The sequence below is a fragment of the Belonocnema kinseyi genome, chromosome 6, assembly GCF_010883055.1.
Source record: "Belonocnema kinseyi isolate 2016_QV_RU_SX_M_011 chromosome 6, B_treatae_v1, whole genome shotgun sequence".
Classification (NCBI taxonomy): Eukaryota; Metazoa; Arthropoda; class Insecta; order Hymenoptera; family Cynipidae; genus Belonocnema; species Belonocnema kinseyi.
In genome coordinates, this window is record NC_046662.1 from 97,675,667 (window position 1) to 97,698,990 (window position 23,324).

Genomic DNA, 23,324 nt, shown 5'->3' on the forward strand with positions numbered 1-23,324 from the left:
CTTTACCAGGCAGGCATGGCTTTTGTGAATTTAGTTCGAGAATCATAAGATAAGAGATGCATGTTTCTAGAGAAATGCAGAGGAGAATTATGCATGTATGAATACTTGGAGAGAAACGCTTACGGTTTTCGGATTTGCGGATTTCGGTTCACATAGGAATACGGATGCGCCTGCGCCAGGAACGGCCAGCGATGAATCGACCTGCGAAAAAGTCTACCAATGATGGATGGAAAGGGAGCAACGCGGACAGTTAGCGAGTTCGTAGCACCTATAAGCCACCACGGACCAGTGCAGTGCAGCGTCGCGGCGCCTCTAAGCGCCGGGCGTCCTCAGTTATCTGTATGATGTCCCCGTGAACGCTCGACTACATGTTTCTCTCAGTGGTAGACGTTCGGACACGTGTCTACCCGAACTACTTGTGAACTTGCTTCTGGTTGTTTGACAATATTTTCTTAATCCTGTGAAAAATTAAAAAAAAGTGTATCTGCAAACGACGCCGCTCATCAACGCAGGCGTCGACGCATTAAATGAACCAGTGATCTCCGTTGAGGCGTATGTCCAGAGAAGGTATAGAAGGCACAGTTGCACACCTCTTGTACTTACATAAAAATGACAATTATATTTCTGTATGTATTACATCCTAGGTTCTCATCTCCCCAAAAGACCTTGTTCAATAATAAATAAACCTTTTTGATCGTTCCCTTTCGAGGAATATGCTTTTTAACACAAAATAGAGAAAAAGGTTTATTATTTCAGTTATGTGACATTATGATGCAGGGATCTGAATCAAGTTATTCGATATGTCTTTATTTTATTTATAAAGTTGTAGAATTAGAAGGGAGCCGTAAATGATCAGGCATTTAATCATGTTTTTGTTCAAATATAGTGTTATGTCAATAAACAAAAGTGTTTTTGATTGATTTTTGTTGTCCATTTGACTAGATATTATTTCGATTTAATCAAATTCCCAGGATAAAGACGCTAAATTATTTTAATTCGATTAAATTAAACCAAAATGTATGTCGGATCAACGAAATATATTGCTGTCTAATAACCATATTATGTAGCTAAATCAACAAAAATTTTGTTGATTCAACTAAATATTTTGTGGATACATGAAGAAAGGCACCAGTGAATTTGTTATTCATTATGCAATTTTAAGAATATTTTTATTTTGTTCAGTGTCTATTTTCGTCAATTCAAATTGTATTGCTAAAAAGTCAGTTGGATCTAACAGGTTAGAGAAAAATAAGGGATCTATAAAGGCAACATTTTATCTTTGTGTTTTATGAATAGAAAAAAGTTGCCTAAGAAGTGCCCTCCTCAATATTTCTATACAAACATATTATATTCATTAAGTACCAAGGTACTTCAGGACGAAAAGTTGACTTTTTCTTAGCTACAAATTGCATTCTTCAAAAAATGCAAGTAAATTAAGAAAAATAGGAAGTAAAAATTATCATACAAGTTTGGATGATGAATTAGTATCTATTTAAAAAATCTTAATTCAATAGTTAATGGACTGGCTAAAGCAAAACCTATTTTATCGTTGGAGAGCAGCTGATAAAGCTAGTAAGAGACAATAACAGACACCTTTCCCTTTAATTCAATTAATTTTTCTTCACAGGCAAATAATAATTGTATCTGACAACTTTTTCTAAATCTCTGCTTATTTGTATCTTTGGCTCATTTCAAAGTTCGCTTTACTTAACGCTTATTCGACTTTTTAAAACATATTTTTGATAAATATTTCTTCAAGAAGATACATAAAAGTTCAAACAATATACTGTGAATAATATTGATCAACAAGTATTGAATCAAATAATAAGATGGGCCTTTTTAAATATTTTTTTCAACAATTTTCAACATTTTCTGCAAAGTAAATGATGCTGAATCATTATTTTAATCCTAAATATTAACCTACGTAAACACGTAAGTGGCCAAACACCTTTTTCCCAGAATTTAGTGCATATTACATGGAGGAAAATAAGTTTGTAAGCCAACTAGTGCATTTGTATAAATACTTTTAAAAAATATTTTAATTATTATTGAATTAATTAGAATAGTTCATAGTGAAATATTAATTTCAAAAGTAATTTGTATATACGTTAACCGGCCACACGACAAATCAGAACTTTATTCTCCATTCGGGCGGCTGTACGAATAGCCAATATATACTCGTGCGTTCGAACATGCGAAAAGATAATTCGTGAAATAAATCAGCTCAAATCTGAATAATTGTCTACTTAGCGCTTTGAAAGAAGAAGACGGTAAATGAAAGCCGGGTTACTTCTTACTTCTAATCTAGCTGTTCAACTAAATATTCAGCCTTAGAAATATTTGCACCTTTAATATGGATTTATACATTTGTATAGTTTATCTAAGAACTTGGTATAATAAATTGCCATTAAGAAACTGTCTATTATATTTCATATATATGCATATCAATCATTTATCAGAAAAGATAGATAATTCCACTTTATACAAATTAAAATCAAGTTTGACAGTAATTTTCAATTCTGAATAATAAGGTATAATATTTTCTACCAGTTCGACATAAACTATAGTAGATTTTAAGTGGAGAAGTTCAATTGAGCGCATAATTAACAAAAGCAGCTGTATCCACGATAAAATACGAACATTCACAGTGATTTTGGAAAAAAGTCGACTTATACCAGCGTGCGGGTGCAATAAAGAGAAAAAAACTTAGTCGAAGTACTTTATATTCTCGACTAAATTGATTGTCTCCCTATGTCTGTACATTCGTGTAAAAATTGTATATCATATATGATATAATCATGTTTACAACATCCGATTAGAAAACTACTTGAAACTTATTATATGATTGAACTTGTGGTAGGTACTTTTTTGTCTAAAATATAATTATTCCCAAACATAACTTCTTTCAAAAAGTACCAGAACAGTGCTAATCTGGTACAAGAAGAATGAGATTGTATATGTTTTTTTGTATGCCACATTATCAATCGTTCGGGTAATTTTTTGGGGCTCTTCAAGTCTTAAGTTACGTTTTTTCTGCCAATTACCCCCGCAACTTGCCCCTGCACTTCTTCTGTAGTAAGTGTATGAAACTGTAACATTGGCGTAACGCTTTATTGAAATACCTAACCCCACAAACACTCGAATTTCTATCTACCTCGTTGCTTACCTCACACGGTAAAAAGAGAGATCCGATCGACTTCACAAACCGATGTCCCACTGCAGCCTTTTGTAATCTCAAACCGTCACGTGTTTTGCAATGTGTTTCGCTTACGCATGCATAGTTGCAAAATAAAGATGTAATTTTGGATGCTGTTGTATTCAAATCTGATCTTAAACGATATGATTAACGGTCCGCGAACGTTTCAAGTATGTAAACAGGAAAACATTTATTTTTTAACGTGTGACAGCAAAATTTCTTCCTCATTTCCGTTAAATATTTAGTTTACCCTTGTCTCTTTATGATAAAGAATGCGCAAAAACCTGAAAAAAATATTGTTCACTACGCAGGAAAATCCAACAAAAAACGGTTCACACGACTCGAGTGTTTACGTTCGAAGTACGTCAATTAGAGCTGAACGTCAGAACGAAAACCGGGCTCAAATGAAAGTTTTGAAAAATTTTGAAAATTTACATTGGATATAAATTTGTGATTTTAAAATATCTGTATTTAAAAAATCTGTATTTAAAAATCTTTAGAAACTATGCCAATTTTTAGGAATTGTCAAAGTTTGTTAAGATGATGTTAAAATTTTAAAGGCAGAAATTTTTGAAACAGCTGACAAAATGTCGAAAATACTTTTATTTTAATTGACTTGTTGAAGATTATAGTAAAAAAGTAGTAATATCAGAATATTTGTGTACAACAGAATGTATTTAGGTTTTTTCTATTGGATGGCAATTTGTGTGATTGTGTTTTCATGAGACGGGTCTCTGCGAGTGTTAAATAAACGTCATATAAAACAAGTTATGTTTCGTTCAATTATGATCGCACAGATTTGAGAATAGATTCATTCGATCGGGTATGATTTCTTTCTTTTAATAAAGAAACAGACTTTATAGCACCTTTTCAGCTTTTGGAACAAATCGGGTTTTTATAGGACGGGCCCATGCGAGTGTTTAATAAACCTCATATAAAACACTTTAAATTTCTTTCAATTTTGTTTTCACTGATTTGAGAATAGACTCATCTGATCCGCCATGCTTTCCCTCTTTAGAATCATTAAAATCCACTCGTTTAATCTTGTGCTGCTGTAAGTTCGGTTTCTCCGTTCCACGCCATATATGTATAAGATGATTATGCCAAATTATATATTTGATTTATGCTTGACTTTAGAAACAGCAATAGCTCTTTTATTAATATCTACCTCTAGCCTAGGTTTTATATTTCAAAATAAATAAAAGTTAGTTGCCGTTCTTCTGAGCTTGATAGAGTCTCACTTCGAGCCTACAACACATGAAGTCCTCAACTTAACAATTAACAGGGTTCTTGCTTGCGAGCGTGGAAAATACAATTGTTTCGACGGGATATGTCCTAACTGCATCGGATGAGAATGAACACTATCATTCAGATTTGTAACCATGTTTTTATAACCGGATTAAATCTTTCCCATATAGAAGATATAGGGAATGTCCATAATTAACGTATTTGATCATTTAAAATTACCCCACATTATAGGAATCCCCTAGATTATCATGCTGCTTCCAGTATGGCTCCGGTTGGGCCATGGCCATGTACGAAAATTGCTAGAATACTAGCCCTATCTGTTTTACTAGTTAATGTTACCGAATACTCCGTAAAAATAGACACTGCCTAAATTAAACCTTAAATAACATTCGCCACTGAAAGTAGGTATAACTGAAAAAATAAAATGTAATCTTTATCCCGATTTCAAAGTAACCTTTACCTGAAAAAAAATTACCTGCACGTGCTAATATTTATCCAACACATTGAGTGTCCAAAATTGATATTTAAAATTAGTTTTAATCATCGTTTAAAGCATAAACAGCTTTCTCTGCAGAATCCTATATCTTCATCAAATTCTATCAAATATCAGCTTTCTATGAACAGCAACAAAAATAGAATCGTAAAGTGGGTTATTACTCGTTAACGTTTACTGCCATGCAGAACTTGATGGCATACATGTACGATATAGTCTCCATTTATAGAATAAAAACCTAGATTCATAATAAAAGGAATCGCATTTAGAAAGTATTATACTAAAACCGAAATGAAATATAGGATTTCATTAATTTCAGTTCCAGCCTTGTATATTAATTTATAATATATTCAATAATATAGAGACAAAAAATTGTATTAATTAAATTAGTGATATTTAGATGCTTTAAACTCTTTCTTGAGGTTCAAAAATTTTCATTCAGAAATCTCATACAAACAGTTTAAAAGTTAACAGAAAAAATGTTATGTACAGATTTTAACAGACATCTTCTCATCAATGAGTGAATATCTAAACAGTCCAAATAGAGACTAAATATAAATAAATAATAGTATATCCATAATAATAAATTGATTATTTTATTATTAATTAATAAATATAACTAAATAGTAGGGAATAAATATCCAAATAGGGACAAAAGTACAAGTGCACTTATGTCATCTTTATTCAGCAGGACTTTTTTAGCACAAAAGTACCGAAAAAGCCCAAGTGACTGTTTTTTTTGTAATTGTTGCACGTAAAAATTCAATTCAGGTACCAAAGAATTTCGATTTAATCTGAGCCCCTACCTTTTTCCTTAATTTTTGCTAGTGTTCACGGGACTTATGACCCAAAAACATTCGACTGAGATAGAACATATCGTGAACATTTGTGTTACTTCAATTGTGTTACAGCAGGAGCTTCTTCAAGCATAAATTCCCTGAGCACTTGTAAAAATTGAACTGGACATATTTTCCACCTTCTGGTACTTTAATTCTATTTCATCAGCAATTGTTTGAAACATAAATTCCTTGAACACTTACAAATCTTTATCCGGCATCCAAGTGGGACTTAATTTCTACTCGGATTTAGGCCTACAACTTTAATCTACTTTACCGCAATAAAAGCAAGACATACATTTTTAAAAATCCTAGCGAGTAATATTCCTAACACGAATTATTTTGATGAACTATTAAATCTTTTTACTTTTTTTTAGAAGTCTTACACAACGAGCAATAATTTTGCAAGGTGTAATAGTGACTGACGAACGTAAAAGTCATAACGATGGTCGGATAATAATCAGTCCACATTGCTTGTTTATTTGTTTCAGTCCGATATGAGTACCGAAGGAAGAGCGTTCCCAGGGAAAAGATGACGCCACGACGTCACATCCTGGCTGGGATTCGTAGGTCGATTGTAGCTGCAGGCGTATTAGTTCTCGTCATCTTAGCATTTTACAACCGGGATAGTACAAACAACATACAGCAGACGGCAGGAATAGAGGTACAAAATGTATTTGTTTTATAATTTAAAGGAAAATTGTTTGCCTGGATGGATTTATTTAAATTAGCGGGATGCACAGAACGCCATGAATGGATTTGTAAAAATTTCTCACAAGCGTAACGCAGCTGATTTTTAAATTGTTTTTTTGTTCAGCAAGAATCAATCAAATACAGCGGCACACGTGTAATTTTAGCAAGAAATATATTTCCAGTCATTCGTGGCCTTTTGACGGTTTGCAAACATGCTTGCTGGTTACTAAAATAAAAACATCCAAGCTTTCAAAGATAATTTTTTTTATCTGAAGTAGGGTAAGCAAAGGTATTACCGACCCCTCTCCCCACAATTCTAACATTTTCTCAAAATAAACACACTTATTTAGATCTTGAAGCTTCAAGTTGGATACGATTATACAGGTTATAACTTGATCTTTCGTTTGCATAAACCAGTATTTACTTTAAAGCATGCAATTCCCTAAAACATGCAATATTATTCCTGAGTAAATTTATGAAACTCTATCCAAAATTTATAATCGTTTAATTCATAATGCTTTAAATTTAAAACAGCAACGTTTTGAACGATTGCAATTGTTCTCTTACCATATGAAAATCATTTAATTTTAAACAGATTTAGAGCTGTTCAGACATAAAGATTCAAAAAGTTCTAAACATTATCATATAGTTATTTTTTTATACTCTAATTCATTTATGTTGACGGTTAATTTATTTAAAACACTATATTGTCAAAATTATTGAATTTAAAAAATGAAAATTTTTCACTGTTCTAGCTTTCAAAACTGTTATTGCAAAGGTTTTTATTTAAAATTTTTTATAAATTCCTGATCAAAGAATAAATTTAATTCTCATTTTCATTTTTTTTCGCGTCATAAAAAATAGTCTATTATTTCTATATCACTTTGTTGTGGAACCAAATTATTTTGTCTTTAAATCATTGTAAGTCCTTTATTTGTTTATACTCTCTCCCTTTTACGGATTTGAGAGTCTTTACATAACCATTAAAAGTATTCTTACAAACAAGCCTCATACTATCTTACGAACTATTCGCTTCACACAGTCTTGAATTATTATTCTTATTTCTAAACGCTTGCGACTTTGCCCTGGGCTTCTATTTCCTTTTACCATTATCAATTTCAAATTTTGCTATAGTTCGCAACACCACTTCGTAACTCTCCTTCTTTCGGACTCATTTTTTGGCTTTTTTTTCTACTATCCTATGAAACCAGCTTTCTTTCTCTCAGACCTTCTAGCTTCTTTATCCATTCCTCCCCCTCACCATTTTCATTCAGAAACCATTTAATTCTCTCTTCTGTACTCTACCCTTCCCCTTCGCACCTATACACCTCTCTGACACATGCAGCTATGTTTCCTGCTCATACCTACATACTCTATAAACATTATCTTCTTCATGCATCCAATACCTGCATGCTCTTATACCCTCTGCATTCTGAATCTCATTACTCTATTCCATTTTTGCTTTCCTTTTTAATCTTTTTCAGGTACTCTGGTTCCCCCTGCCCCTTCACCATTCTATACCAGCTGTTGTATCTTGAATCTGCCATTTTCTCCCATCTTTCCTCACCTTGTCTTGCGTACATCTCTTCCTCTATTTCCTCCCACTCTGTACCCCTCTCATCTATACCACATTCACGCCTTATTTCATATCTCTCATCCTCACATTTTGAACGCCCCACGTTACCTCTCCTCTCTTTATTCATGACATCGCAAGCACACGCTTGTGCAATTTTGCTTCCCTCTTCCCTTCTTAATTTCTCTTCGAAGTTCCAGACTTTTTTAACTTGCCTCACCACCATTTTTTCTCGTCCTATTTATTCTCTCAGCATATAACCTGGGCAACTCCAGCTCACTCCCGAAACCCATCTCAAAAACCTCTTTTGCAAACTTTCTATTCTCTTGTGTTCGTTCCATCTCCAGATTTCCACACCATAGCTTAACACTGACCATACTAATTCATAAAACATCCACACTCTCATCTTCCAGTCATTCTTGAACCTTCTTTTTCCTATACTCCATACTTGTCCCATTACTTTACTCGCGCATTCCAATCTCTTTCTCATCTGTAGCTCGCTTCCTCCTCTCATTTCGAACCAAAATACTAAGTAGCAAAACTCATCAACCAACTCTACCACCACGGCATTTATCTTCAAAGAATAAATTTAATTCTCATTTTCTTTTTTTTCGGGTCCTAGAAAATAGTCTATTATTTCTATATCACTTTGTTAGGGAGACAAATTATTTTGTCTTTAAATAATTGTAAGTTATTTTTTGAATGACAATAACTAAAAATGTTCATAAATTTAAAACTTATAACAACTTAAAAATTCCTAATTAATATTTTGTATGACATAATAGAAAACCTAATGTTGGCATGGCAAACGTTGATGAAAGGATTCTTTTTTCATGAGAAATAAGTAAGCGTTCTAATTATTTAGTCAAGTCTTTTCAAGTAAGTTAATTAAAATTAGTACATAAACTAGAAATTAAATGCAAAAATCTTCTAGTTGAATGATGGATTACATCTTTTGGTATTTAACAAGACCTTCGAATTTCAAGGAAGTGGGTTCTAGGGTCTTTTATATCGACACATAATATCGTTATTGAGAAATAATAAACGTAGCATGCTTGAGAAAATATAATTTACGTCACCTTAGTTTACCACTAGTGATAATAATGTAAATAATGATATGTGGCAAATGCGAACATGAAAATGCACCGCGATAAAATAAATCGATGTATGCAAGTAATGAGCCATCTGAATAAAAGCAGTGTACTAATCTGTTTAAAATTCGGTGAACATGGTGTGAGATGTCTCGCCTATCCCGAATTTCTCTACCCACGCCAAAACTTATTGGCACTCGCGACACCGGAAAGAAATTAGCAACGCCCGACTGCTCTCTTGTCTTTTCTCTTCCTTTTATCACATTCTCAGTCTATATTTCCCTCTTCAATGATGTTGGTGTCGAGTTTCTTTAACCAGATTTGTAATATTCCCTTCATTTTCTTTCAAAATTTATTAATCATATTATGAACAAAATCTTCTTACGGTCACGGAAATTTGATTAGTTTGAATAATATAATTGATTCCATGTGTCCCGCACGTAAATAACAACAAACGAAGTCACGGTCATTTAAATATGAACCATTCTCTTTAGGTAAATAATGCTTATAGTAACTCATGTTTATAATTTTTAATTTTGGCTTAGGCTCCAGTCCAGGTTCGCTCGAATTCAGTGAGCGCAAGTAAATTATTTTCGATGAGCCTAATCACTTCCTCAATCAAAATAAAATAATAAATACTGTAAACATTATGAAATAAAAAAGATTTTTTAATTTAGAACTTTTGAATTTCCAATTGATTGAAGTTTCAAGTTTAGAAATAAAAATAATAATTCATATATTGACATTTATTGGCTCATTAAAGTTAATGCACTTACATATAAGAACTTGCTAAATTTAAAGTATTAAAAATTAAATTTTAAATTTAAGGCATTTAAAATCCAATAATTTAAAGCTGCTTTCTGCCTGACATACTTCTTTAGCTTCTTTCACGTCCACGCATTTTTCCATGTAAGCGGTCTGCCTTTAGGCCCACTGCCATTCGTTGCCTTAATACACTTGTTTCGTTAGTCGTTCATCTTTCATTCTCCGAACATGCCCAAACCATCTTAACCGATTTCCTTGCCATATGTCAACTAGTGTCTCTTCTGCACCACATTCTTTGAGGATTATCTCGTTACTTACTTTGTTCATCAGTGTTTTTACGCATGCTATGCGTAGGAATTTCATGTTTATCGCGCTAATTTCACTCTTATCCTTTTCTTGACAGATCCATGCCTGGCTACCGCACAGCACAGTGGGTACAAAGATAGAATAATTATGTATTGCCATTTTATCTTTATTTAATATATTTTTACTTGTAATAATTGGCCCTGCTCTACCGATAGCCTTATTATCCTTGTGTATACGTCTGTTCATCTTTCCAACCATCTTTCCGTTATTAGTGTATAGGCTACCAAAAGATATACGTATTTATCAACATGTTATATTCTTTCATCATTTAAGACAATATTGCATAATGTTTTTTTAACTCTTTCCTTCGAACGCCATACTTTTTGTTTTATTCACGTTAATTTTGAAGCCCATACTCTTCATGCTTGTATTCAGTTTGTTCAACATTCTTTGCGAGTCTTCGATTGATTCTGCCATAACAACCTTATCTGCGAACACTATAACCTACGTACCCTTACTATTTCGAGATCGACACCCTCTTCGTTGAAGAGGTTCATTCTTAAACACTTGTCCATGAACATCTTGAATAGTCACAAAGACATAACGCATCGTTTTCTAACATCTTGCATAATATCGAACCAGTTACTGAATTTCCCATTTACCCTTATAGTCGCTTTGCTACCCGTATATATTGTTTTTATCGCTTGTAAGAGCCATCCGTTGACCCTGTACTTTTCCAGGACTTCCCAAAGCTTGCTTCTGTTCACATAGTCAAAAGCTTTTTTTCAGGTTAAGAAATGCACAGGAAACTTTTTTCCGTATTCTCAAACTTTTTTCTGTGATCTGCCCTAACCTAAATATTTGATCAGTACATGATCTGCCTGGCATCAATGCACTTTTCATATATTTTTTCTGTTATTTTCTTTACCCTACGAATAAATATTTTAAAATATATTTTGCTTTCGGTACTCAAGGTAGTATTCTACTTTGAAACGCCCCAAAAAATGCTATTTTTGTGATTTTTTTGTGAGATTATTAATAGTGATATCGATATAGGGTTTGTTAGGCTTAATAAACACACTCTTCAAATAAATTTTAAAAAATTCATTTATTTTATGCACTTTTTATACATAAAAACGTTTAATAAATTCAAATCCTCAAAAAGTGGGTAGCTCTGCGCTGTTACAAATATCTCGAGAATGAGCGGTCTGAAACAAAAAAATTAAACAGTTTTAGATGTAGCATGACTGCAGCAACCGGCTGAACTAGGTTATTAAAAAAAATTAATTATAACTATACTTTTTTGCAAAAAACCTTAAAAAATAAACTCATTCTTTCGTTTTGCTTTTTCACCGCCATTTTATTATTTTTTCATACTGTTTAATTTTTTTCGTTTCAGACTGCTGATTTTCTGTTCGTTTTTATGCATAAAAATTGCCTAAAATAAATGAAATTTTCTTGAAATGTATTTAAAGAGTGAATTTAGTTAGCCAAACAATCACTACATCAATATCACTATTAATAATCTCAGAAAAAATTCACAAAAATAGCTTTTTTTCGAGCGTTACAAAGTCGAATACTGCTTTAATAAACTGATACCTCTCTAATTATTGCAGTTGCTTGTATCTTACTTTCCTTTGTATGTTGGTACGATCATTTTTTTTCTAGTCTTCTGGAACTTCACCCATTTCCAAACATAATTTCATTCATTCGCACAACTTGTGAAGTATGCATTCCCCACTGTATTTAAGCATGTCAGTGTTAATACTGTCTACACCAGTCCTAATTTTTTAAGTTCTTAATTATATCCCTAACCTCTGTGACACAGACTTTCTCAACGGAGGTTTCTAACGCAATGTGGTGCCCGATAGCTTCATCTGCCAATAATTCCCTGAAAGTCTCTCAAATCGTCTAGTATCCCGTCTGTATAATATATAGCATTTCACCTTTGCTATTTCTCATTCGGATTAACTTTGTACTTTTCATTTTTCCTTTCTATTTTTATAAAGCAGTTTCATACTTTCTTCAAAGTCACTTTTATATTTTTTTCTCTTCTGTTGTGATTTTATCTTTACTTTCCCTGAGTAGTCGTTTAATTTTGCTATTTTTGTGCCTGCGATCATTTTCACGTCTATTTATCTCCTTATGGCTAAAACTTTACATGTTCATCGTTCTGTTGTACGTTTCTTTCTTTTGTTTTTGAACATTACAAAATGTTCGGACCTGGATAAAATTGGTGATACTTAGGTTTTTGGGGTGGATGAAAATCCAACAGCTGATTTTAAGTCAGCGACCCCAAAAATATAAGGATCGCCAAACTTATAAAGGTCTGAAAATTTTTTATAATTCATGCTCGCCACATTGAATCTGCCATTTTGTATTTTGAAAATCCAAAATCAGATTTCGATTGAGTGACCCCAAAAATCTAAGTATCCTTCCATTTTATTAAGTTCAGAATATTTTCAATTATTCATGTCCGCTATATTGAATCAGCCATTTAAAATTGTTTAAATCCAACATCAGATTTGAAATCAGCGACCCCAAAACCCTAAGTATCATAAACTTTATCAAGGTCTGAGCATTTTAAACAATTTATGTCCGCCTTATTAGATCTACTGCTTTAAATTTAAAAAATGCCAACATCAGATGTGAAATTTGAAATGCCATATTGGATATGCAATTTTGAATTTTGAAAATCCAACATTAGATTTGAAGTCAGCGACCCCAAGAACCTTAATATACTCAAGAAAAATTTAATTGGAAAAAGATATTACGCAGAATTTAAATATCAAACAAACAAACAAATGAGTAGAATATGTTCAGAAACTTCCAAATTAAGCACATGCTTGTATTTATATTTAGTGAAGATTAGAATGCCTTTTTTGAATTTATGCGATTTTGAAGATTTTGAACTTCAATGTACCCTGCACTTATCTTCTGAAAATTGGGCTACGGTTAATGTGGCCCAATTTATTATGTTGTAGTAGTTTAACCGAAACCAAATTTCCATAAGGAAGGTGCGGGTACTTTGAAATTCAAAATGTGTAAAATTGTACTATTTCAAAATAATAAGAATGTATATCTGCAGAACTGTTCTAGTGTTTATCATTAAATGTTATACAACTGGGTCGTTGCAAAATAAATCATTTGTTTTTCAGTTTAAACTTAAAAATAGAAATCGACAACCATTTTAACCACGAAGGACCGTTAAACACCACGTAATGCTTTTTGCTGACGGGTGTGTAAGTTTAATAATGGCGTGATGCTTGAGATGACCCTCGCCGTTTTATTGTTTCTTGATTTTTTTATTGATACTAATATGCTACGTATATCCTAGAAAAGATAATCTTGTGCCGATTTAACGTGTAAAGCAAGGAGTTAAAACAAAATGCTTAGAAAATGTTATTGTTTTAAGAAAAATACAATTATTGTCGGCTTTATTCATATAGCGCGAAAATTTCGAAAAAGAAAGCTAGATAGAGAAAAGTTATAAGTAGAATTTTTTAAAGAGTTTTTGAGTGAACGAACTTTGCTCTTTCGAATTTTTTCGTCTTTCGTTTGGTTATTGTAAAAAATGCGAATTCTGGGATACATGCACCATACTAGTAACAATTTTTTTAAATAAAGAAAAAATAAAATGACGGTGTTTTTGGGAAAATTGAGTTTAAAAATAATTATACTTCGTCACCAACTATAAAGATTCTAATACGAACACAACTTAATACAGTGAAACTCTTCAATAGTCCTCCCTTCTATAGCTCATCTGAGATTTGACGTCGAACCGCATGAAGGTGTCTGAAAACGTGAAGATTTGACGAAAACCGAATAAGTTAAATTGTACATTAAACCAATACCTTCTTATTAGGATGAGAATGTAAAAATACAATTATTAAAAATTATGCAATGATCCTATTAAGATATTTTCATGTTTCGCAAAATTTTTGAGGGAAAATGAAATGGATGAATTTTTAAACTAATTTTGTAACCATTACTTCTGTCTTTATTAATTTTTATTTATTTTATGGTTAAGCTACCCGCGGGTGCGCCTTTGAAACTCACACGAGCGGGCGCGTGCTGCACTCTGTGCGGCTGATCGAAAATTCAAATTTTTCTTACAAAAGATCTATTTTCTTAGGTTGGGAAGTAATTATTTAGATAAAAAGATATCCAACAGTTTAACATCATAATATATTAAAAAATTTTTAACACAAAATATAATATTGAATACATAATAATTGAACTTTTCACAGTACGAGTAATTCGCTTGATTAGAAAAAAAGAAACTGAAAATAATTATTCTACAAGGAACTTATTTTTGAACTCCCATGAATCCGGTTAAAGCCTTACAAATTGAAAAAGTATAAACACTAAAAACTTTGAAAATTTGAATTGCCAACATGCAAAGAAATTTGAACCAAATAAACTTTGGCACTATGCAAGTATGATTCATTCCTTTTTCAGAACTGTGAATTCGCGGCTACTTTTCGACTGCCGAAACCATTTTTTGGGGGTTCCGATGATGCGACCCTATTGCGTATATCGTCAACAACGATTACTAGTACCCGCCCCGACATTTTGTCCGCTTTCCCGCGCCTAATTTGAAAATACTGGACTTGTCGCACTGAGTGAGGCCACGCGCCCGCCGGTAGGTTAAGGAATGAAAATATAAATTTAAAAAAAAAATGTTATTTACCTATTATTTGAAATAAGTGGTATACGGGGAGAAATTTCGGGAGATTAATTCACGGCACCGCTCCTTGATTTTATTACTCTTTGGCGCAAGAAATCTGGTTTCGGAACCCTTGCTTTTAAATCATGGTCTTCAAAGTTTCAGGCCTTAAGCCACGCCCCTTTGCTCTCACGTCTCGAATTCTATGCTTTTAGATATCAGATTACGAGACTTCGAATCACATAAAAATTGTATCTCTAAAATCACGCGCTTCTGTGAATTATTCTCTTGAAATTTCTCTCCGTGTATGTACATAAAAGCCAAGAAAGCTGTGTTCTTCAGCTAAGGTAAGCTAAAAAAAAATCTGGAAAATTATGAAATGTAATACACCAGTGTGAAATATGCAGTTCGACACTATTCATCCCTCATTCGCCCTATTATACTTTCTCAGCTGAAAAGCCCTTCGTAGACTGGCAAATTTCCAGACGCAATGCGGCAGGTGGCTCTCAAGTCATACACTCTTTACCTTCGAACGACCAAAAAACATTTCTAGATGATTTCGTCATATTATAACTGTGATATGAGATTATTTTTTGATTGACATATTATGATGTCATAAAATGGTTTAAAGTTTCCTGGCCCAGTTTTAAAAAGCTCTTAAAAGTCTCTAAAAGACTGTAGCAAATTTTCAATCAAAAATCCTTGTAATAACCTTCTGTATCACAGTTTACAATAATAATCAATAATGCATCAGGATCAACAAATTTATAAATATGCACGTCCAAATAAAATAGAACCAGATTGTCACTATGTACTTACGTATAGGAACATACAGCCAGATACATTGCCGACATTTTAGATCTAAGACGTAGACTCTCTATAGAGAGTACGTTCTGGTCTATACACAGAAAAACGCTGGTGTTAAATTTGTTGCATCTCAAATTTCATTGGGCTCCCAATGATCATTTGAGAGAGTTTTCAAGTCTCAAATATATTCCTCTGAACTTAGGTGCCCATGTGGGCATCTAGGGGAAAGTATCATTTGGAGACTGAATTTTGGCTCATGCAGAGTTGTGGAGTTCTGAACCGCGCAACTATTCGCTTTGCGATATTAGCCTAAATAATTGTTAATAAGGAAACCAATTGAAACAATATTTACCTAATTTCCAAATTTCTTTCATTTAATAGGGCGTGCCAGTCGCTTAGAATAAAATTATAACTTCCTAATGCAACTTCCAAAAGTTATGTTAGTCATGCCCGTCGACATTTAAACTAAAGCCGAGATGTATAGAAAAAGTCATGACCGTCTACATATACAATAAGGTATTTTCACTCCAATCACTAGCTCACTTCACTTCGTTGAATAATGAGGGGGTAACAATTGACCAAATGTATGTAAATCGGTTAATTCTTGCTCTATTTTTCTAATATCTTCGTAGAAAGTAATTTTGCTGTATAAGTGCAAAAGTTTTTCTTTTTTAGAGACTATTTAATGCAATAATAAAATTATAACAATTTTCATTCATGCGTGCGTTAGGGCTGAGCGCTGGTTGTCTACCCTTTGAAGAGCGATTCAAAATTACGTTGAAAAAACAATTCTTGTAATTTAAATAAATAATTATTAAAATATACACAAGAATGTATACAAATTGTGTAACTTTTGATTTCAGGCAAGAAAAAAATTTATAACACATATATTTGATGAATAACAGTTTATTTTCATTGAATTTGAAAGACTGACTAATATTTCTTAAAATATTTGTTAAAAGATACACGTTTTTAAATACCATATGATGTTTCAGCAGCTTGATATATAGAAGCTAATTGCAGAATATAATAGTGATAATATTTGAATAATTCTAAAACAAAATTTCAGATTGTTCTTTTCGATTGAGGCGTGACAAAACGACGCTTGAAGTAAAAAAAAAGAAAGCGTAACTACAATGCAGTCGTGATAATTGATGTATTTATAGGTTATATAATTATATGAATTCCCTGAAAAATACATACAAAATATTAAAAACTTATAAATAATTATTTTCAAGCACTTTTCCAAGAAATTTCTTTTTAAATTGAATGTTTTGTAAAATATAATTTGGTCTTTGGAATTCACTGAAAATAAACTGTTATTAATATAGCCAAGTGCGGCCAATGAGCGGTCAGCCCTAACGCAAGTGCAGTAGCTCAGGGTGCCAACATTGGCATCATTGGTCCACAGTATAAACCGGAAAAATAAATCAAATCAGCTGGCAGGAAAAAGTTGGGATGTGAAAGCTTCAATAAGGTATTTTCACTTCAACAATCAGCTAACCTCACTTTGTTAAAAGCTGATGGGGAAAAATGGATCAAAACTTTATTTCTGTAATATATTTGTAATTAATCATCATTATTATTTTATTATTTCATTAAATAGTAATTTAAATATAAATCTATTTTTTAACTACATTTATATAGAAAAAATTACCTTTTACGAAGATGTTAGCAAAATAGGGCAAAAATGAACTGAATCTCATACATTTGGTCCCTTATTTTCCCCTCAGCAATCTACGAAGTGAAGTTAGCTGTTTATTGAAGTGGAAATACCTAATAGGCTTTAATCTTACAGTTTGAATGTTCCCGCCACTATATTTGAAACATTGCAATGTTTCACGAAACTCCCAATGTTTCATGAAACTTTTCATCAGGCTAAAGTTTCATGCAAATTTACATCCCTATTCATTGCGAAAAACAAATTTCTGTTTTTATTATACAATTGTATTTACCTTATCTTTCATGTATGACACTAGCCACTGCAAGATTAGATATCTAAGATATCTTTAAACTTCCGCAGAAAATCTAGTGAAAATTTGTTCGAACGACCAGGCATCAATTTCGATGCAGACGGTCACGACTTAATTTGTACATCCCGGCTTTGGTGGTTTGAATGTCATATAGTAGGTTTTGACTAACCTAACATTTGGATATTACATCACGCCAAGTACTATTTTTATTCCAAGACTATTTAGTCGCTGGTGAATAAGAGGAAATAAAAAGTTAGGTAATTATTATTATAATTTACCTGCTTATAGACATCTGTTTCACTCAAATAACGACCGACAAACTGATCTTGACAGGTGACTTACAGTTTGTAGACACTTCACGTTGCACTGGATGAGAAATAACAGTGTCTAAATGATGCTTTTCCCCTAGATTCTCCGAATGAACCTGTGTGGTTCAAATTTGTTGCAACTCTATTGAACACCGATTTCGGTGTACATTGGAGGATCGGCTATTTTCTGTGTATAGACTGAACAATAAGGCACATGGATACTTTTTAAGTTCGAGCTTCTAAAAACCAATTGTCAAGAAAAACGCTAATAACTCATAAAATAAATGCGATAATATTATCCCTTTTCTGTTCGACGTAGCCAAATAGTTTGCATTTTATGAGTTCATACATACACACAAAAAAAGTTATTAAATCAATTATATAAACTCCATATTAAAAATCACATTTATAAAATGAGCCAACGAAGAGTGTAAACTCTTAATTATTTCGCGTGTTAATTCATTATTAAAATGTTTTGAAATTTAGGTCCTAACAATTTTTTCCATTTTTATGATAAAAAGATTTTTTTGTGGCTAAAACTAAGAAATTAAAAAGCTGAAATAATTTACAATACTTTTCAATATCTAAAAAAACATTAATTCCATTTCTGTGTTGTGAGATAAGCACAATAATGTTTATTTTTCATAAAATAACCAATGTTTGCAAACTGTGCATCATACTCGTGTCACACTGAAGTCAGTGACAGATTGTAAAAGATTATATTTGTCAAGTAAAAAAATGGTTTATGTCCCCTCTAAATTCTTTTCAAATAGTTTTGCAATATGACGTTCCAATCTGTGATATTTTTTTGACTCTCTACTACTATGACTCGGAAAAGGATGGGAAATAAACTTGGAAAATCATAGAATAGAAGCTTATTTTAATGAAATATATTTTTTTTCATAAAAAACTGAGAACTGCCAAAACTGCTTTGAAAATAGTAGGATTTAATATGGTTAAAAGATTGTGTACTTAATCATCTGATTGAGCAAGCAAAATTAAAGCCATTGAAAAAAACACAGGAGTAATGTTGAATTACGCAATGGCACCGAGTTGTGTGATAGCTGCGATCACATTGTACGAACTACACGTGTATTCCGACCTTAACCTTCCTCTAAAATAAAATGACCAAGGTAACTATCCTAATCAGATCGACTACATTATTCCGAAAAATTATTTGGAATCTAAGTCGGCAATCGTGCGCGGATTCACATGTTCGCCAATCACGGAAACAGTTAATTAGGTGAATGATGGAATTCAGTCGAATCATTAAATGATATTTTTGCTTTCAAATACTCGAAATTTGATTACAGTTTGGTTGCTTACATAATGTATTTTGATTTATCCCAGCAAATATTTTATTTGAATCAAGTAAAACTTTAATTTAATTACAGCAAATATTTTGCTCCATCCAAGAGGATCTTTGAGTTATTTTAAGTAACTATTTTTGTTAATCTAAGCAAATATTTTGCTTGATATAACAAAAACTTTTAGTTCATTTAAGGGCATGTGATACTTAGAAAATTGTCGATTTTACCAGTTTTAGGTTCCCCCGGTTTTTTTTCTGGAATAATAAATATTTTGTCTTAAAAATTTGGGAAATGATAGCGAACATGCCAACGGACGTCCCCACACAATTTTTTTGTGGGGTAATTCAAAAAAGTTCTAATTGAGCAAAATGTGATTAATTTGCATAGCGCTTAGGAAATAGTATCGATTTTTTCAGTGTTAGATTCCCCCGGCTTCTTTCCTTGGATAAGAAATATTTTGCCTTCAAAATCTGGGAAATGATAGTGAACATGCTAAAGGACGTCCCCATACATTTTGTTTGTGTTTTTTTATTTAAAAAATTTTGATATTGCTAACAACGTGCGTGTATATTTCGAGGTTATGTGTGTTACAATTCACCCGAGCGTTACTTCCAAACTACACAATATTTTTGGCCGAAAACTTAGTACTTACGAATAAACATAGTAACTAATATCCCGGAACTAACCTTCTTTGTAGGCAATCAAAAAAGTTTATTTCATAAATAATTTCCAGATTATCGGAAAGGCAGAGATGAAAAACGACGTAACCTCAAAATAATGCATATGCATAAAATTTTTATTTAGCAAAATAATTTTTTTTTGTTATTATCCCTTAGAAAAGAGTCGGAGGACGTCCGTTATGATATTTTATAGCATCTCCGAATTCAGTTTTAAAAAATTTTTATTTTTGTGGAAAAAGAACCAGGGAAATTGTAAGTATCACATGCCCTTAATTATAAAGGACGAGACAATTCCAATCGTTAAATTTCAAATTAATCGCGTAATTTTAGGTAATGCAACGGGTTTAAATAATCTTTCGTATTTTTTACACAATCAATTAGACCAAACCGATTTCGTTTGCTGATGACTTATTTTTATAAGGATCACCGAGATGCAAATGCAAACGGATTATATTTTTTATGTTTCTTTCGTGACGCTACCAACTCTCGAACGTTAAATGTCATCTTGCAATCAAGTATACGCGATCGTACCAAGTCCATGTGTCCGTAACTTTTAAGATGCTTTTAACGAAAGATTTCGGTTAAATCAACAAAATATTTTACTTGATTCTAGTAAAATGATCTTTTAAATTGTTTGGTAGGTTCAAACAAAAAAATTTGGTGAATCAATCAGTTTTGTTGGGCTAAAATCACCAAAAACTCTGATTGACTGATCCAAATGAATTTAGTCAACTGAAAATGATTATTGAAATCAACCTAATAAGACCAACCAAACGATTTTGTTGAATGAAAAAAAAAAATTTTCTGGGGGATACCCATGATACTCAAAGTGCTTTAAAATCAAAAGAACATTTTAGATACAGATTAAATGAAATATTTTATGCTTAAGCAAGGCTACCAGTAATTAAATATCTGCATGCTTACGATTTGAATAAAAATGAAATAAGAAGGGAATAAAATCCTGAAGATCGAGTGGCCTCTAAAAGTTTCTGTTCGGAAGTAACGAGTTTTTCATGGATGGGGTGAGGTTTAAGATGTATAGCTTTTACATCTCAATTTTCTGAAAACGATCTCTCTTTGAAAATGTGCATGAAGGAAGGACATATTTTATTTCTTTGGCAATCATCATGGCTTCTATGGAACACGCCTGGAAATGTAAGACGACATGCAACGTGTAAACGTGTGCAGTATATCTATGTATCCATTGCACCAACCCAGCGTGGCCCACATTCACGTAAAGAGAACCGACTCTAGGCCGAAATCAATAAACGGAAGCCGACACTTCGACACACGTTCTCGCAGCTTCATTACATTCACGTTTATTCTCACATGGTGAATAAAAGAATTTATATAATTCGAAGCCTATTAGTTCTAATTTAGGACACGAGAACAAGAACAGCGATACAATTTATATTAGTTTGAAGTTCCTCTCTTTTATGCGAAGGCTTTTACGCGTGATGTCGACATAGTTTAATCATCTAATCCACGCTCATACTAGAACTAATCGATAACTTTTATGCTATCTATAAAGCAGCAAAATGAATATCGATCAGTTCTTCTTCTTTCTATTTAGACTCGAGAACTAATTACTGAGTTAAAATTCAATTGCTTCCTTGCTAATGGTGAATAAACAGAAGACTTTGCAGAATAAACATTTTTGATCTAAATGCATAAAAAGGGCGATTGCCCACAAATCTGAAACTTTCAGAATGAGCTGATCCTATGCAGAAATTTCCCCATCTTTCCTTATTTGAAGTTTGTTTCTGATGGAGCCCCTAACAGAATATCTATAGTCTAGAAAAAAACTGATTAGGGCCCTGCAAGAATATCTACTCTAGAAACAACTGATGTGGTACCTGTCAGGTTCTAAAGAAGAATTTCATGCTTTGTATTAGTATGACGAATATATCTGTATCTAATAGGGCCCCGACCAGAGATTTTCTAAAATTTTATATTGCCTGAAATATTATTTTTGAGGTTTTTGAAGGTTTCAGTATGCAGAAATAATGTTTTTATGGATATTTAAACTTGTTCTTCTGAAAAAATGAACGTAGGGCAGTATTAAATATTTTCTTCAGGGCCAGGCAGTTATGTATCAGTTGAAGTTCAAGAAGTTATGTCAAGTACAGCTATCCAGTGCTTTACACGAGATTTAAATTGTTTCTTCTTAGTAGTAAATATAATTATTAATTGTGTTTTATCCTTATTTTTATCCACGATGGAAAAGAAAAGCACAGTAAAAAAAGTGTTCAAAACGATACCGCAATCAATATCATTTTCATATGCAACTAAAATAATACCCTAAACAAGAACTTTTTTGATCAGCTGGAATGAATGATCAAATTTTGAGTTCATAATGATCTGATTCGGGATCATGTATGAACTCAAACGAAGATGGCTGACGTTCTTAGAGTACTTTAGCTCATGAACAAGCTTTTTATGGTTTCTGATCGTGCAGTGTACTTGAAAAGTTAAATAAATCTGATATTAGAACATATCACCTGTTAAGTGTAGTTGTTACTTGCGTGCGGTTAGTTGCAATTTGTAAGTTATGTCGTTATGACACAGGCGCCAAGAATTTGCGGCCATTTTGTTAAGCCTGACAAATGAACCAAAAAATAAGACCGAATTGATCCAAATGGAAAGATCATTATGATCTCGAGAGTCAAATGATCTTTGGAGTCAAAGGCTCTGCAACAAGATTGATCCTTTTCTTCATTATGAGGCGCCTGCAAGAGGAGAGACGATTTCGGAACAAAAAGATCCGTAAATGAAAAAAGTAGAACATTATAATGCGTACAGCTAAGATCGTTTGGCGCAACAATGTATACTCTAGATATAAAAAAGGTGCCTCTTTCCAGTTTCAAGGCTTCAAAGAAGAGCATGGTTCGAAAATTTCTTTCAAAATAATGAACGACTTCTTAAAGTTGAATCCAAATCTATTAGATGAAGATTTTCGTTGTAAATTTGTAAGTACAATTATTTTAACTGTGTTTTAACTCTTGTCTATATTAATAATCATTAATAATATTATATTATCATATTAAATTATTATTAATATTAAATCATTAAAAAAATATTCTCAATTTAGATATTAATGCAGAATATCACTTATCTCAACAACTTCAATCGAACACAGGGGCCCTTCTCTTTAATCGGGTTGCAAGCGGGCTAACCTCATCAGAGCCCCACTAGAGCTCTTTAGAAATTCCTGCGCGGGAAGGCAAGTGGTTCAATCACACTAGTAGATTGTCTGTTTGAACGTGTATCAAATGCGATTTTTTGCAACAACCAGCCGAGAAAATTATTGAGCTTTTTATTAAACTTTTTCGCCAAATTTCCGATCGCATACCACCTTATTTACTATTCTGGCCTC

General features: G+C 32.6%; 2 protein-coding genes across 3 annotated transcripts in view; one reads left to right on the forward strand and one right to left on the reverse strand.

Moving 5' to 3' along the window:
* The window catches only part of LOC117174171, a 166,108-nt gene that overhangs the window by 56,216 nt on the left and 86,568 nt on the right, over nt 1-23,324 (reverse strand). The window lies entirely within an intron of this gene.
* The window catches only part of LOC117174172 (carbohydrate sulfotransferase 11), a 54,154-nt gene continuing 31,082 nt past the window's right edge, over nt 253-23,324 (forward strand). For both annotated transcript variants that reach the window (XR_004467270.1, XM_033363001.1), the window contains exons 1-2: nt 253-567; nt 6,265-6,437. Coding sequence is in view for 1 of the 2 variants with exons in the window: in XM_033363001.1 (XP_033218892.1) it covers nt 555-567; nt 6,265-6,437 (186 nt within the window). In the remaining variant the exon portion in view is untranslated. The remainder of the gene's footprint in view (nt 568-6,264; nt 6,438-23,324) is intronic.